This window comes from Melanotaenia boesemani, chromosome 14, assembly GCF_017639745.1.
Source record: "Melanotaenia boesemani isolate fMelBoe1 chromosome 14, fMelBoe1.pri, whole genome shotgun sequence".
NCBI lineage: Eukaryota > Metazoa > Chordata > Actinopteri > Atheriniformes > Melanotaeniidae > Melanotaenia > Melanotaenia boesemani.
The window spans coordinates 11,705,193-11,723,060 of NC_055695.1; the positions used below are offsets into that span (position 1 = coordinate 11,705,193).

Consider the following 17,868-nt stretch of genomic DNA (forward strand, 5'->3'; position numbering starts at 1 on the left):
TGTGTACTATCTGAGCTAAAATGGTTAAAAGAAAAGAAAAGCTGTAGTGGTCCAGTCTTGTGCTCGGCTGCGTTCTTAATGCCTGCAAAGCTGATCCTCTTCTCCTTGAAATAACCTAAAAACTTAAATAATTTTTATATTAGTAAGCAGTGACTACTTCAGCCGCTCACCTTTTGTTCTCACTTTGATAAACAAAACGAATAAATATTTCTCCCTGACAGGCATGCTACTTTGTGGCATGTTTAGTTTTCAGGTGACAAAGTTTAAAATGAGACCTTTTGCATCAGCTACTTCTGTGAAAAAAAGAAGAGATGCTTTGATTAAAAAAAAAAAAAAAAAAAACACTTCAACAACCAGAAACACTAATACAACATACAAGTAAATGGGATGGCATGTTCTCAAATGGGATCTCTTGTTTATAAATGTATGTACTCGCTGATTATGATCACTGAACGTGAATGAAATGTAAACATGAGTGAAGGGTGTACATGGTTGGTGCTTTTAGCGATTACTGCAAAAATGATATGTGTACATGTGGAAGTGTGCTCGTGCAAGCCTGTTCTTTCTTTCCACCAGGCTGAACTCGTACATCCTCCCATCTCCCAATATATTCCACACTCATCCATTTCCTCCTCTTTCATTTGCCACTAGAGAGCATTGGCGCCCCAGAGTACCAGTGAGAGTTGCTGTCTGTGACGCCACCCCCCAGAGGAAGCGCTATGAATGGCTGACTGTGGCTGCCACTCACTGCTGGGTAGACATGCCCAATGGACTCGCTGTGACGCCCAATGTGGATTTCGTCGTCGTCATCCTCTGTGGTTTTGCGGTAAACAGGGTTGTCGAAGTTCATGCTCTTGGTGTTTCTGCGTCGCCAGTTGCGCCAAACCAGGTATCCGCCAGTGCAGAGTAATCCGATGACCACTGTGGCAAGGATAGGGACTGCATGTGTTTAACACACACACAACAACAACACACGGCGGGAGCGTTAACACAGCCCAGGGGACACAGAGCGGCGCTTAAAGCACTCACACACACTTACACAAAAAAATCTTGCATACTTTTTTTTCATCAACTGAAGACTTATTGTTTTCTGTTATTAACTGTCATACTTGACTATCCAGAAAGGGTATGAAGGAGCAAAACAACAGGTTAAATCATTCTGCAGTAGTGCAAAACTCATGCAAAAAAAAAAAAAAAACAACAAAAAAACGATAAGTCTTCAAACTGTGTATAATCTCTTATTCCACTACGTTCCCTTTCACTCCCACAGAATGATCAAAAACACAAATATACAGGAATGCACATGCAAAATTTCCCACACTGACTACTGGCATTCACCTTGATATTTACAATAAACCCCAAGACAAACACACACACACATACACACACACACACACACAATACGTGGAAACACAAAGATTAAACCACACAAGTTAAATTGTGTAGAATCCAGGACCTAAAGCCAACAATTTGGCTCTTGTTTTTGAATATAAGCCTATCAAGGTTGTTTAACTGTCATCAGCATATTATCCTAGTGCTCCTTTTGGGCTCTGATTTATAATCTTGGACTTGCCTTGAATGAAAAATGAAACAGTATCTGCCAACGGCCTGGCTGGGATGTTGCTGGATGGGGTTATGAGGAAGGGAAAAAGAGGTTTGGAGGATTTGAGATAGGCATAGTCTTTCTTCTCTCATTACCATAACATTAATGCCTAACTGCCCTGCAGAAGCAGAGTTTGTGCATAGTGCATGTATGAGATTGTAAATGTAGAGTGTACGTGTGGGGAGACCAACAGCCAAATCAATGGTGTGTCAAGGAGGAGAGATAAAATAAATGTGGGTATGGGTATGTGTGTGTGCTTGCATCCACAGATGCATTTTCATCTCTTCAAGAAGCCCCATCCAATTGCACTTTTATTGTAAAGGCTCTTGAGGTCCCAGCATGGCTGCGCTGGAAACCCTAGATCTGTCTGTGTTCTTTCCTAAAAGCCCCTGGCAGAAAAAAGAAATAAACCAGCTTTTGTCTCATACAGAATATTTCTCTACAATAAGAGAGCAGCATAACAGTTTGACTTTGGCTAAATGCTGATAATCACTGTTAGGCTGCTTCCCCTTGTGGAGCTGTGGGTGGTGCATTTCTGGATGTGAGTAGAAAACTGTGGTGCATGAATCCAGCCCTTGTGGACCTCCAACAATAATTAATGTTTCAAAGCTGCCAAAAACGCAAAATGGGGGGATTTGTGGCAGCAATGAATGACAGAAGGACAGAATAAAGGATTAGGTTGAAAGGGTTAACAATCCCAAGAGTTGTTTTTAATGAGCTGATATCTCAGCTGTGGAGATCAAAGGAGAAAAAAAAGCTTTACAATACTTCAGAGCTCCCATGATTTATAAAACTATTTAATATTAAGGATGAAAGAGATCTCAATTAGCAGCATGTGCTGCAGCTAAAAGGTCATTTGCACATTCAGCTGATTTCTCAGCTTAACTTGAGCATGACGTTATTAAATATTTCCATAAAATGTGATTTTAATTTTAATCATAGCTAATAGAATAGATTAACTGTATTAAGATAGTTTGATTAAAGGAAATATACTACAATTTGTAGTGTATATGGGTAAATAGTGGTTTTATGGCGTTTTTTTGTATAAACAGACTGTATAAATTAGTTGTTCCTTGCCAAAGTCACAATTTCCTAATCTTCCACTCTGTCAGATAAATAGGTCAGAGCACTGGATTGATAGTGGTACCAGCAGAGTATATGATCACAGTGGGAGTGTGAACTTAATGTTATAACATCTGGTCAAGTGTGATGACAAAACATGAATTTATTCCCCATTTGCTCAAATCTTATTTATAATGCCATAATGTGCACATGACAGGAGACTGGTCATTGCCTGAGTGACAATTTCTCCCCTTAATGGCTTTTTCCAGCTGGGATAACATCACAACTCAGTATATTTTCTCAATTGTGAAAATATTGTTCAGTACTGAAACTTTAAAGCTGAGCCAATCACATGTTGAATGCGCTATGTTATAGGTTTAGTTAAGCAGGTGGGAGAGTATACACCCTAAAAGAACCCAACACATGCATGTAAATACATAACTAACATATAGTGCACAGAAATACCACACACACACATACACAACCTGCAGGACTTCAGAGACGAGCAGAGATGGAAGAGCAAGGAGGGAGAAGCAGGCAGGCAGAAAGCAAAGACAACACAGTGAGACGGTTAAGGATACTCACCTATTGGTATGACTATCCCCAACACCGCTACTGTGATGTTGTTACCAATGAGATAGTGATCACTCGCAGCTGAGATGAACCGACAAGGGGAGAAACAAACAAAACAAATCAAACTAAGCAAGAAGTTTTACTCCACACCACCTCCTCCCCAAATAGCCCGTGAGGGAGAAATAGAAGTGTGCTGGAACAGAAGGGCATCACGCTGAAAAAAAGCTGATTTGCATAATATAAAGATGGAGAATCCATCTGCAGACTGTTTTTATTTTTTTTTTAACAGCATGTGTAAATGAAATGTGGATGAATCATACCAGGAAGCCATAAAAATGCAATGAGATGCTTTGTAATACAAGAGGATACAAATACAATACCAGAGAGATATGCATCAGAATTTTTATGAATATAATTCAAAAAGCAAATTTAGATTTAGGAAGCAACAAGCGATTCACATCAGGTTTAACTCATATTGGGAGACTCTAGCTGACCTTCAGCATGATCATCCCAAATCTTAAGTCATTCATTTTCTGCCTCATCTTTTGACATTGTTCCATGATGAAAAGCAGTATCAATTTATTCTGTACAAGCTTTGAAACTCCACTCCCCTTGAACTCTCACCCCAACAGGTCGGTGTGGAGCTTTGGCATTAACTCTGCTCCCAGCCCTCCTGTTAGCAGCAGGCTAGTCATTGGTCAAAGTGTGATCAGATGGCTCAAATAAGGTCTACTGAGAAAGATTAACAGAAGAGATCACAGTGCTGGCTCTGCATACTGATCGGCTCATTCCTGAAAAAGACTGTGAAGATCTATGCATAGCAAAAAGGCACAGATGGCATGTGATGAATAAGATGCACATTATTTCTCAGAAATGCAATCATATATAAAATAAATTCACACACACACACACACACATAGAAAACAATGGATTGGAGAAAGAAGCACGAGATGTTGTGACTTCAGACTGAGAAGCAAAGCCACGAATTCTGCGTCAGCAGAAGTGATTTTGGCTTTCTCTTAAAGTATGAGTGACAACCAATGGGTCCTAAAACTCTAAAAGGCAGATTAATAGAATCTTATTAAAGAAACTGTTATGAAAGAAGCAGTCCATGAAGAGCAAAGGCAGAGTCTCAGTTTGATTAGGATTATTATTGCTGGAGGGATTTTAATTTCAAGAAGTTTTAGTTATTTTATGCCTCTGCACAAACCATCTGCAGTTAGAGACTCATAACTGACTTTAAATTTATCTACCTAAACAACAGGAAATAATAATAACAGGTGTTAAATACTACACTGTATATTGATAAAAAACACTGGGATATTGACAGAACTACAGTTCTCAGGAGGCTCAAATTACCCTTGCATAAACTGTAAGACACATTTATTTTCAGAAACATGTTTGGTTAATTTTGTATGACCAGATAGATGTCTTTAAGGTGAAGATAGCTGAATGATTACCTATATGTCAAAAGAAGGGTAAAAAATTCAAAATAGCATAGATGCTTGGTAACCTTAGGTACCAGCTGGTATTTATCCTTCACCCGTCTTCTCTGAAACTCCTGTTTCTTCCTTGTTCCACCACACCAGCCCCACTGCCGCACTTGTATAACAGCTGATGCCGGAAAACTTGACTGTGTGCACTGAGTTGAAAATTATAACACATGGCCTGTGGGTTTGTAGACACGTCTTGTTCATTCCCCATTTTCTCTTGCATGCCTGCTCTACCTCTCATCTGGAGAATTTGTGGAAGCTGACAAATTCAGAGACCAGAGGAGACACATACTTGCTTCTGAATAACTCAGAAACAAAAAGCAATGCAGCAGGAATTCTTTGGAATTCCCAGCAAATCACTTGTTTTCATCCCATTTTGTCTCTTTGAAAACTCTCTTTTCTTCTTGTTATGTGTGTTATTTTCTTTTTTGGTTCTTAGTTTAACTACGAAGTGTCTCGCCTTCAGGTCTCCGTCCTCTGTATGCCTGCCACTGACACCTGGCTGTCTGAACTGGTTGCTCACCTGGTCTCTCAGTATTATGTGGAAAGTTTCTGATGAAAAAGCATTACAAATAATCTAATGTTCACACACAGTGCAGCAGCTTGCCTTTATAAAATAATGAATTGTGTAAAAATTATACCTTGTTTCACTTTTGTTTCATATATCAAGACATAATAATAAAAAAAAATCTTTGTATCTTAGAATTAGTTAAATACAACCTGACATGAACAACCACACCATATAATTATCTAACAAAAACGAAGCCAAAATACAAAAGCAGTGAGTAACAATTAAGGAGCTAATGAACAGTTTAGGTGCTGCTAATCAAATAAATGTGATTGATTAATTAATTCTCAGTGGGATCCTTTCTATAAAAGCAGCATTTCCTGCTTTTACAGAGGGAATAGAGTTGGGAGGGGACAGAGTTCGCTGGTCTGAAACATTCAGGTGTGTGTTAACGTACTTTTAAGGAGGACAGACATCGGTGTGATCATAGAGAAGCAATTGTTGCTGTCCATCAATCTCAGAAGGTTTACAAGGTGATTACCAAGCAATCTGGAGTCTATCATTCTACGGTAAGAAAGATTATTCTCAAGTGGAACACACATTTAGGAAGTTGCCAATCATCCCAGGAGAAGATGCCTGAGCAAGTTCAGCCCAACTCAGACTGTGCAATACACAGAGAAACTGTAAAGACCCCAAGAGTTATATCTCAGCCTCTACAGGCTTTAGTTAGACAGTACCATACCCTTCTCCTACTCTACGCATGTGCAGCAAAGGACACTGATACAGAAAATAGTACCAAATAAAACACAAGATACTTACTTTAAGGACACTGGTAACTATGACATTGAAGATTTAGCTAAAACTCATGCTGATGTATCCATGTAACAAAAACAAGATTATGCTGAATGTCACAAAAAAAGGGAAGATCACATTGTATGGTGTGCACAGTGGACTGTCAAGTGTGCGCCGTGGCTCTATTAACTTCAAGTTTTAGCGTTGCTTTGAAAACCAGTGATGGTGTTGTTAGGTTTGGCTGTCAATGTGTCAGGGATGTATTAATGTTTTCATGAGAGGTAAAAACTTGATTGGCATGAGAATGAAACATGCCGTCAGCTTTAGAATGAATTCAGAAGGTGAAAGAGACGGAGAAGGACAGAGAGACAGAAAGGGAAAGAAGAGAATGAGAGGCTATTAGAAAGTGAGGATGAGTGATGAGAGGTGGATGTGGAGAAAGAAGCGGTTTGTCGTTTGTTAAGTCCAACACATCTGTTGGATGCTAGTCACGAGGGGCAAAGAGTAAGAAGATTGAGAGATTCACTAGTGAGTGTGTGTGTGTGTTTCCATGTGAGAAAAAAGAAGAAAGAGGTTTGTACAGACAGATGGCCAGAAGGAGAAATGAAGGGGAAGAAACAGCAGAGCAGAGAAGGAAGCTGATGTAAGTATTAGTTTTCAGCTCCCTGCTGCGTTAATGGCAGGTGGTGATGGTCGCTGGGGATTACACCCACTTAACGCTCACTTCACACACACTTACTGTATGAGAACAACCCCATAGATCATGATACACACCTCTGTGAGAAAGGTTGGCGTTGGCCTCTCTTTGAATGCTGTTGGGGGCCACTGGGCCCGGTAGAGGGATGTGTGTGGATGTAGATGTCTGGCTGGTGCTGCTGAGACTCGCCGTCTCTGTGCTTGTGGCGTCAGCGGTCCGAGGGTGCCCCGTACTTCTGGAGGGCTGAAAAAACTCTGGTGTGGTATGTCGCCTTGTCGTGTGCCTTGGTGTGGTAGCAGCAGAGGTTGCGGCTCTTGTGGTAGTGGTGGTAGCAGCGGTGCTAGTCGTTGTCGTGCTTGTTGTAGTAGTAGTCGTGGTGGGAGTTGTAGTGGGGGTGGGGGTTGTTGTTGTGGTGGGAGTGGTCGGCGCAGCTGTGGTGGTTGTTCTGAGTCGAACTGCACAGAAGAAAAAGGACAAAAATCATTGGCACTTTGATGTTTGACTTTTTAGCAGGACTTTAAATGCAACTAAAATTTGAAACTTTGACCATTTTCTTTCATGCCAGTGTTGCATCTATCAAAATGTATCCCCATGATGTAATTGTGCTCTCAGAAAAACCAAATTATTATGCAATATTCATCTTGTGAAATACATTACTTCTGAGCTGCTCCAGCATACACAAAAATAAAGCAAGCAGCGGGCAACAGAAAATTTTATTTCATCGCATAATAAGTGTGAGCTCAGCAGAAATACTTGTATTACATTAGGAAATACACAGGCTGCAGTGCAAAGTGTGAGCTCTATGCTCACATTCCCTCTCTCTGAGGGACTTTGAATGATGGCCCACATACATTATCATCATCATCATCTTTTCCCCCCTTTTCTCTGTGTCAGCTCCTTTTTGCCTCACCTGCACAAACATGACGTGTGAGAACAGAGTGAGTCTATTAAGGATAACAACTTTACAAATGCTGCGACTATCGAGGCAGCGGACTGTGATGAGCTCTGAAATAGGGTCAGCCAAGCAATGGAGGTGTATTGGGGACGCAGGCAGAATTCCTGACCCACTTCTTCAGATGGTGTTAAAGAAAACAAAGGTTTCATATTTTCTAAAGAAGCTTTGCTATGAATCCAATGCAACTACATGTGCATGTTACACTGCTAAGTACTTACACTGGTGCATTCTGGATTTATCAAATCTAAAGATTCAGTAGGCAATGTCCTCCTCTCTGTATAATTCCCCACAAGCATGAACATGCTGGCATATTCATATTCTTTCATGTGTGATATATTTAAGGTTTTCTTTGCACATTTTACTGACAATTTAAATAGAAATTCAAGGGATCTCAACAAATCTGTTTCAGAATGATGTTGTGGACATCAGTGGATGAAAATACCTCGTGTGGATGAAGAAACAGAATAGCTTATACATTAAAGATGGAAAGAAAACCAATACATAATCGGTTCCTTTTTTCTTCTGCATCTTAAGCATTCCCTGCTACTATTCATGAACAGTATAAGAGTGGAAACCCTGCAAATACCGAACCATGAAGAAGCTGACTATTTATTTTTAGATGATGCATAAATACTTGATGACGATGTGGGCCGCGTTCAGAGTGAACTCTTATTCAGCTTAATATCTGAATGACTTGGCAGTCGATCATGTCATTGAGATTTTATTAGTTTGAATTACATGTAATTGTAACTGAAGGTTGTGATACACTGGTGCAGTGTGATCGACTTACCTACTGCACAGCGCCTCATGTCTGGCCCAAGCTCCATGCCATCAGGACAGGCACAGGTGTACTTGGGGGAGTGGTCTGTGATCTGGGGGGCCTTCAGACAAAGGTACTCGCAACCACCGTTGGGTAAAGTGCCCATATTACAGGTGTCAGAGCCTTGGGAAGCACAAGAACAAATACAATAATTATTAAAGAATTTTAGCTATTTTTATTAGTTCATTTTCCCTTTCATAACATGCACGATGGATTTGTGTTACAGATTCCAAATCTCCATAAATAGTTTCTGATATCACCATTTTAAAATGTGTTAGCATCCAATTTATGACCCTTCATTTTTGTAATTTCTAAATATTTAGTGGATTCACCAAATGTCTGAAGCAAACTGAAGTCTCATGTCAGTGCCAGAGTGATGAGCACAGAGGTTGACAGAACATGCACTCTTGCATTAAACAGGTAAAGACAAAACAAAAGCTGTACTAGAAACCTGTTTTAGAAATATTAAGTCAGAACAAGGGAGCTTTACCATTTTTAAAAAACAGATTCAGACCTACTGTCATTTTATTTCATGGTCTAATCAAGCTAATTTTACAGATGCTTCTAATAATCCAAAGGTTTTTAAAAAAATCTCTTTTTAAAAATTCTGCACAAAGATAAAATATTTAAATTTAGCCTCTTAACCCTGGATGCAGATTGATGGTAAAATATTTTGGTCCTCATACTATGCAGGAAAGCACCAGAATTAGGTCAGGTTGCAGTTACATCTGCACTCTGATGTGCTATGTGCTTTTACAAAGCAGCACATTCTGGGAGTCATCAATCATCAGAAAAATATATTAATATTTTAAAAAAGGAAGGAATACATTTATACTGCATATACAGAATCTCTGCATACTCTATGTAGGTAGCGGTTTACCAGTGACAAACTCTTCAATGTTTCAAACATTCCCTGTACGCTTTCCATGTTAATTAGAAATAAAACACATTTTCTCTCCTTTTAGCGAAACATTGCCATGTTCTGTAACCTACAAAACATTTAAAAGGAGAGAATGTAAAGAGAAGGAACCAGAGGACAGACGGATGGGAATATCAACATTTACAAATTGATGTTCTAAAGTTACGTCACTCTTTTAATCCCTCTGCACTGCCTCCCTTACGTCAAAAATAAGAAGTAAAAGCTAAGCTTCAAAGCACAATTGAAGAGATTGAAATAATAAATAGATTCATAATTTAAAAAAGGAAACAATAAAGAGAAAATAAGATGCCAGGCTCTCTGGATAAAATGTGTCAGACAACTCAAACATACCGAGGTGAACAATCTCTTCTAGATGTTTTTCAGTGTGGATGTTGTCAACAGGTGGGAATAATTTTTTTCTAGGTTGATGTTTAGGTACTGAATGTTTATTTATTCACAAAATAATAAGATTGTTAATGGCACTGAACCAGCAGCATGTTGTTGACGTGGCTCTGGATGTATATTTTGTTTTTCTGTCTTATGAGATTTTTTACTGAGCTTTCTACTTTAAAATAACAACTTTTGGCTCCATTAAGTGTTACTTATGTGTTTATTTTGTATTATCAAATTCAGTATATTCAAAAGCAAAATTTCAAGGTGGAAATAAATTTAATGTGATCTTAACCCTTTAGGCGCTGGTGTTTTTAAAGTTTTAAAGGCAAACAGTAAATGAGAAAGAATGTTGAATATGAATCAGAGTTTATATTATCAATCATTCTCCAGCCAATAGAGTACTAGATAAATATGGACCAAGTAAATCGTTACCGTCTTCTTAAGGGTGCGCTTGTTTTACTTCAGACAAGTTATTTATTTATTTATTTTTTTCCAATTTTAAAATTTGCCTTTTTACTTTTAAAGTAGACAATGGTGAGTGATATTATAACTCATTGGGCCTCTGCTAAATCTATGTGATCAGCTACTGCCTCATGTAAGATGACTTTATGAGTGCACATTAAGTGTAGGGAATCAAGATGGCTGACTATCTATTTAATATTGTTTAATAATCTCTCCAAGATGTTACGTTAAAACAGATGCTTTAGGAATAATAGGGTTGAAATTTTGGAAATACTGATAAGCTTCATGTTATTTATTTTGTGAGAGAACAAACTAATTTTGAAATGTCTTTAGTTGACAACGTGTAACATGGCTGACATCATGACGATGCATCACAATGACTCAACACTGAGTACAATGTCATAATTCTGCCACATATTTAAAAAAACCTACAGGTATGATGATCAGCTCCATATGCATGCTAATTTACCACAGGCTAATTCTAGTACCATAAAAGCAGAATATCTATGTCTCATTTTATGATTTCCTTAGCTTTATATTTAGCATACTGTATGGTAAATAGTCTGTATTTATATAGTGCTTTACTACCTAAAATGATACCCAAAACGCTTTACATTATACATAACATTCACACACTGAAGGCAGAAGCTGCCATGCAAGGGGATAACTATGACCCATCAGGAGAAATATGGGGTTTGGTCTTGCTCTGGGACACCTTGCCACGAGCTCTCCAGGCCAGGATCGAACCGGTAACCCTCGGGCTACAAGAAGACCATTCTACCCACTAAGCCTTGCTGCCCCTACGTTTGTATAGGTACAGCTAGTTTTAAATGAATACTTTTACTGAGACTTAGCAAGTCACTGTGTTTATCTTTCATTAAAAACACACACACACACACACACACAAAAACATGTGCATTATTCAAAAGAAAAGCATAATAAAACAAGGGAACCCTGAAGAAGGTGGGGACATTTTGCTTGGTCAGCATTTATCTTGTATTCTATTGGCTGGAGGATGTTTGACAGGCAGCTCATTCCGCAACCCAAGAGAGAGGAAAAATATCCAAGCGCCGAAGTTTTGAGAGCACAGAGAATGTGTCTGAGTGAGAGGGAAAGCGATCAAGCTTGATAGCAGGAGATTTGAACCCTTAACAGTTTTGAAAGAAAACGATATAACTAAGAAGGGACTTTTTGAGTGTGAGAGCAAAGTTTTGAGAGGGAGCGATATGATAATTTAGCATGAAAACAAGGAATCTTGCTTTCAAATCGAACAAATATGATTTTGATTAAAGATAGGGAAATACGCCCATATCCACCCTTTCCAGATGTGCTGATTGTCATCCCAACCGCTTCACTTAGCTGCGAATCGCTCCTACCTGACATTGCTTCTGTACTGGCAGAACAGGGTAGGTTTTCCCCCTCCTTAAGAACTGGGACCGGCGGGTTTGATCCAACTACAGGGGGATCACACTCCTCAACCTTCTTTCTAAAGTCTAATCATGGGTCCTGGAAAGGAGGGTCCATCAGATAGTTGAATGTTGGATTGAAGAGTAGCAGTGTGGTTTTCATCCCGGTCATGGAACAGTGGACCAGCTCTACTCCCTCTTCAGGATCTTGGAGGGGGCATGGGAATTTGCCCAGTCTATATGTGCTTTGTGGACCTGGAAAAGGTGTTCGACCATGTCCCCGGAGACTCCTGTTGGGGGCATGAAGAATTGGACCCTTATGTATGAGCTGTGCGGTCCCTGTATGACTGGTGTCAGAGCTTGGCTCCACATTGCTGGCAGTAAGTCAAATTAATTTCCGGTGAGGGTTGGACTCCACCTACGCTGCCCTTTGTCACAAATTCTGTTCATAACTTTTATAGACAAACTTCCTTGGTGCAGCCGAGGTACTAAAGAAGACTGGCTTGGTGATCTCAGGACTGGGTCTGTGTTTTTTGCAGATGATGTGGTTCCGTTGGCTTCATCCAGCTGTGAACTAAAGCTCTCACTGGAGCGGTTTGCAGCCGAGTGTGAAGAAGTTGGGAACTTGGCATTTTAGAAAAAGAACATTCAGGAGAATGAAACAGACAGCAAAGTGGCTAAACGGCTTGGCTGGGTCATGCCATGCTTTTGTTGGCATGTTGGAGGAAACATGTTTAATTTTGTGATATCTTTTTGAGCAGAGTCCTTGATTTAATAATGAGAGAATGCAATTAGCTCCCAATTGGCACATGGGCTGCTTTGAGCACAGAGTGAGGAGAGAAAACAATGCTTGAAAACACAGACACGCAAACAAAGTGCTGGCTCACGTCAAACAAACTACATTACACACTGCAGCAGAATTAACTAGAACCCCCACACACCTTGGGAAAGCATCCATCCTGGGAAAAATAATGAACACATCATTTGACATTCCCAACACAATCATCAATCTAACCACACATTGTTTATTGTTTCAGACAGTTTCACTAAGTGGATCTTCTCTTCTACGTGCAGAATTTTCAAAGCATCCAAATATGTATTTACTGTTTGACCAAAATAGATTAAGTACACTTGATCAATGCTGACCAACACTAAAAAAAACACCCATGGTTCCTCATCTAATGGCGTACGCTGTGGGTGTTTGACCAAAACACTCAAACCTAATTATGATTAAATAAAAACATAAAAAAAGACTGTTTTATATCGGATTAGCTAAGCGTCTTTGCAATCACTATGTTTCTTACCTTTGGGCTGCCTCTGTTCATGAAACACCACCAAGTCCAGGGGGTTGTTAAGGTCTTGTGCAACCTTTGCCACATCATGTCCTGTCAGTCGGTTTACACTGTATATCGCTTCATCCTCCAAGTCTGTCCAATATATGTGATCCTGTGTTAAAAGAGATAGAACAGTCAAGCATACAGTGAGTGAGGTTACTTTCAGGCAGTTATAGATATTTGTTTTCTTGTTCTAAAAATCATGAAACTTTTATTATTATTATATTTGATATAATTTCCTCCTGCATACACAGAGCAAATAGAAAGACGCTATTATATACCAGTACTACCAGTACCAAGACAACCTGCATGCATAATATAGTTCTCCAATAAGTTACCAGCAATTACATATTAACAGGGTTCAGGTCAAAGGTCCCAACATAACAACTGACAACTGTGTGGATTCAGAGGTAAAAAGCTACACCCTCAGTATGTAGAGTTCTGTCAACATAAAACTTTATGGGATTCTTATGGAAAATGGATTTCAAACAAACAGCAGTCTGTGGACACAGAAGAAGAAGAAGAGAACTTTTTCACTTAATTAGCTTAACACTCCAGCTGTGGTTGTGAAAGAAGAAACATAATCTAATGAATTCTAACCTCATCTTTAAAAAATATGTTTTAATGACAATGACACTGTAACAACAACACTTCTGCTGAAAACTGTCCATATAAATTTTTGTGAAGGTGCTTCACATCACTGAAAAATGATCCATCTGAAACCCTGTGATGGTCTTTTTTGTTGTTGTTATTGCAAAGATGTGCTTATCTTAATAATGGCTCAGCTATGTGTTTATTACTGCACCAAAGTATAAAGTGTTGTCTAAAACTTTGCTCATTCATTTCTAAATGTAATATAAATGTTTTATTTACTGTGGTATAATTCAAGGTGGCATTAGTGCAACAGTTTCTTCCAACAGTATAAAGACATGCATGCTGAGTTTGTTAGTTCATGATGTACCCACATTTTAGTCCAGTAAGTGGGGATACATTTCAAAGCCTGCAACCTTTAACAGGATAAAGCTTATGTAGGCAATGGCTGGATAGATTTGCAATTTACATAACAGAGAAATGAAATTTTAGATGTTTATTGCCTGAGTAAACTTTGATTTATTCATGTTTGTCAAATTGAGGGAATATGAGAAATGATTTGTCTATAGAAAAATTTTTTTTATATTAGGTTAAAAACAATATAAATTGTATTTTTATGAGGAAAATCCTCTGAAATCCTCCCCTATCCTCTGACAAGCTTAGCACCCTGTAGTCAAATGTTAAAGGACATTTTTATTACTGCTGCTTTCATCAAGACACTTGCCAATAGAAACTAAATATCTCTTGAAACAACAGGCTTACCAGCCTAAATAACATTCAGAGAGCCATTTCAATGTACAGTATTAAGTAACATCTATAACTATGTATGCAGTACAGCAAAATTGTAAAGCTATCCTTTATTTATTTATATTTCACATCAAAGGAGGGTTTTTTTGTAACCTTTTAAAATGTTTTTGAGCAATAATTTCCAAGTATTTCTAAGGTTTTTCCCCTGGCATTGGCTGTTTTTTCACTTTTTTCCAGTCCAGTACTTTAAATTGACTATTTCAAAAACTTTCCATTTCCCTTTTGTTTGTATAATCACTTAACTCTGATGCCCCATGAATCATTCTAGCTTTAAAAAAAAAAAAAGAAAAAAGAAAAATGAAGAAATAAAGTGTGGCTCAAGGTTTTTGTATGGTACTGATTTTGTAGTTATTCAAATTCTGATATATATTGAGAAAATCTTATGAGACAAAAAAAATAAAAATTGCTGGCAGCTTATTAAAGATAACATACACTGAAACCTGCAGTTTATATTTTTATTTCTATTTCGCTTTCTCTCTTTATCATGGATCTCCTCCTACTTTTCTTCAGTGATACTGAATAAAAAGATGCACAGTACAAGTGATCATGGCACTTGGTTTCCACAGCAACCAGTCTACTCCATGTATAAGGCAACACATCAATTAAGATAAAACAAAAAATAGCAAGAAAAACACAGAGATTGTAGGATCATAGGAAGGTTAAAACAGAAGGGAAAGTGATTTTGAAGGTGAATATGAGTCAGAGGTGAAACAGGAAGCCTAGAATAAGCCAAACTTTTCATAATACGCAGGCTGTGTTTCATGCACTCTCTAAAAAGTAAGGATCAAGAGTCCAAGAACAGATTTGTAAGCCGTGTGTAGTAGGTGATGTGTATCCTGTGTGCGTTTCGGTCAGAGCTGTTGTCCTTGCTTTCCATTTGAGCTGGATTATCAGTAGACTTAACCTTTCTTCAATCTTTCCCTTTTCCATCTTTCAGTGAGCTCTGTATCGCTCCATCCTTTGCACTTAGATTCAGATAACCTTTACTCTTATGACAGTAGTGCGGAAACAATGAAAGACAAATATCAGCCACACTGATAAAACAATCCTCAAATCTCTTATCTCATTTCTCTTTTTTGCCTTTTATCTCTATGGATGTCTTTCTTGATCTGTCAGTCTCTACCCCTGTTTATCTTTTCAGTTTCTCTGCTGTCAATCTCCTCATATGACACATCCTCTGACCTTGAGAGCTTCAAACAACCATGAAAACCTGAGCAGGTTGGTTCTCTTTATAATTGGATCAAGGTGAATCTTTCATGTGTTGAAGGATGGGCCTGAACCTATACAAACAGTAGCAAACAGGGAGCTTTCTGAGCACATGCAATTGCATCACATTGGTGAGAGCCGGTCTCTGAGCTGAGTGGAAATACATTTGAATGGATATGAAATCATTAAAGAAACTCAAGGTGTAATCAAGGTTTAGAAATTCTATAATGATTCTGTTTAAAAAAGCATAAATGTAGAGACAGTCTGACACATCTGTCTGATGAGCTTCAGGTGTCTCCTACACTTATATATCATGCTAAAAGAACTGGACATAAAAGATTAAGTAAGCCAACCTACCCATTAAAAAAGGTTTTGTTTTATATTCTTTGTAACCCAAATAATAAAAATGAATGTAAGCTTTGTGTTAAATCTGAGTAGTCTTTAAAATGTGTCCCCTTACAATCCAAGTATGTATCTTTACTTAACCCTCCTCTTCTCCTTCTTCCCAAACCCATCTCATCTTTGCTATTTTGCCCCTAGACAAATAATGGCAGGAATAAAAGTAATTCAATGATACTAAAGCCAAAGGAAGAGAAAACATTCATTTCTGTGAGCCTCTGTAATCTATGTTTCCTCAGGCCTTGTGTGAAGGGAGGAGGTGGACCCTGACTGGAGGGGTTTGTGTGTGTGTTTATGTGTTTGGTAATAGCATATCAAAGCTTAGACACATGGGCCTTTTGTGTTTCCTCTACATTATTAAGTTTGAAGTCTGCAGATAACATGTAACATTAATGAACGGCTATAATCAGTCGGTCAACAATAAAAAAAGAAGCATTTATGACAACTCAGTTCTCACATCCTCAAAGGAGATAATGTATCTGCATGGACACGGTATGTAGTGGAATGTAATGCTAAGGGCATGTTGCAGGTACTACCAAATTACTGGATCACAAGTATTTCAGCTAAGTGCAATTATTTTGCCAGACAATCATATTTCAGTCTCTATTTCCAGTTAGTTTGCTACTTTTTGCAAACATTATTCTGTTACGATGTAATGGTCCCAACTCTTTATTTTAATGAGGATCTAGATCAACTAACTGTTTATCTACATGTTCTTTAAAACAAACAAGACCATCAACATTTTAATGATAATCGTTTTATTTCAGGGTCATGGCTGTAGTTGAAATGCCAAACGCCCCAGCCTTTGCTGGAGGGACATTTTGGATTTAGCAATATTTTATCATTCTGACAGCGATCAGTGTGGTGCTTTTATGTTTGTGCACAAAGAAATGTGACTAAATGTGAGAAGATAAAGTGTGGTGCTGGTTAAGTGGTTGTTTTCGTTCAATTCTATACTTAAAAAAAACACAAACAAACAAACAAACAAAAAAACTAAACAAACAAAATCAATTTTTACTTTTTGATAATAGGTTTTAATTCTTGTGGGCACTGATTTCACTAGTTTTTACAGTGCAGTTGTGTAAATCCGGAAAGATATTTCCTATTTTTCATGTGATTCATCAGAGCTAGTCTTTCCTGAAGAGGTCTGCTTGTCCTTTTTAAAATATTCCAGAGGTGTATTGGATTTAGGTCAATGGGCATAAATGGCGAGTCAAAAATTTTCAATTTTTCTGTCATTAAAGCATTAGCAGTTTATTTAGCAGCTTTGTTATTCAAGTACATTTTCTTTCCAAGCCTCAGAATCATCCAGATCCAGCATTTGGGTTTAAACTTGTCATGTCTTTTCTTTTGCACCTTCTAAAGGAGTTGCATAGGTCAGCATTTTGAACTTATGTAAACCTTTTGTCAGCACTCTTCCACCTCCATATTTCCTCATGCAGTCCGTGTGCTAATCCTGGTCAAGTCCATTACTAACATATTAGACTCCATCTAACTCAAAAAAGTTCCTGGCTTATTTTTAATGTCCTGAGCAGTCACTGAATCACCCATTTCCACAGATAAGATTGTTTTTCAATGCAAGGCTGAATAAGAAACAGGCTGAACATGGGGTCATTTTTCATGAACAGACACAGTGTCTTGGCAGTGGTATGAGCCATAACACTGCTCTGTGTTTTAAGTAGCTTACTGGTGCTCTTCAACCATTTCTCATCTCTATGATCTGGTTTCTTAAGGTATTTGGTACCATGAGCTGCCAGAATAAAACCAACTTAACAAAATAATTCAGTGTTTCACATCTTGAGCCAGGCTAATTCAAAGAAACAAATTTCCTAAGCTCAGTTCGTTGGG

The 17,868-nt window shown here is 38.3% G+C and overlaps 1 protein-coding gene and 1 long non-coding RNA gene across 4 annotated transcripts in view; one reads left to right on the top strand and one right to left on the bottom strand.

Moving 5' to 3' along the window:
- Positions 1-17,868, bottom strand: part of lrp8 (low density lipoprotein receptor-related protein 8, apolipoprotein e receptor) — a 151,403-nt gene that overhangs the window by 6,415 nt on the left and 127,120 nt on the right. The window contains exons 14-18 of one of the 3 annotated variants that reach the window (XM_042006301.1): positions 12,988-13,129; positions 8,474-8,626; positions 6,806-7,183; positions 3,251-3,319; positions 749-921 (exon numbers count right to left, since the gene is read on the bottom strand). In XM_042006301.1, coding sequence (XP_041862235.1) covers positions 749-921; positions 3,251-3,319; positions 6,806-7,183; positions 8,474-8,626; positions 12,988-13,129 — 915 coding nt within the window. Of the gene's footprint in view, positions 1-427; positions 940-3,250; positions 3,320-6,805; positions 7,184-8,473; positions 8,627-12,987; positions 13,130-17,868 lie in introns of those variants that run through there. The other 2 variants (XM_042006300.1, XM_042006298.1) reach the window with 2 other exon arrangements.
- LOC121653086 lies at positions 78-16,532 on the top strand. Its single transcript, XR_006012732.1, has 3 exons — positions 78-428; positions 7,514-7,519; positions 16,521-16,532. It is a non-coding gene; the product is annotated as an uncharacterized LOC121653086 (long non-coding RNA).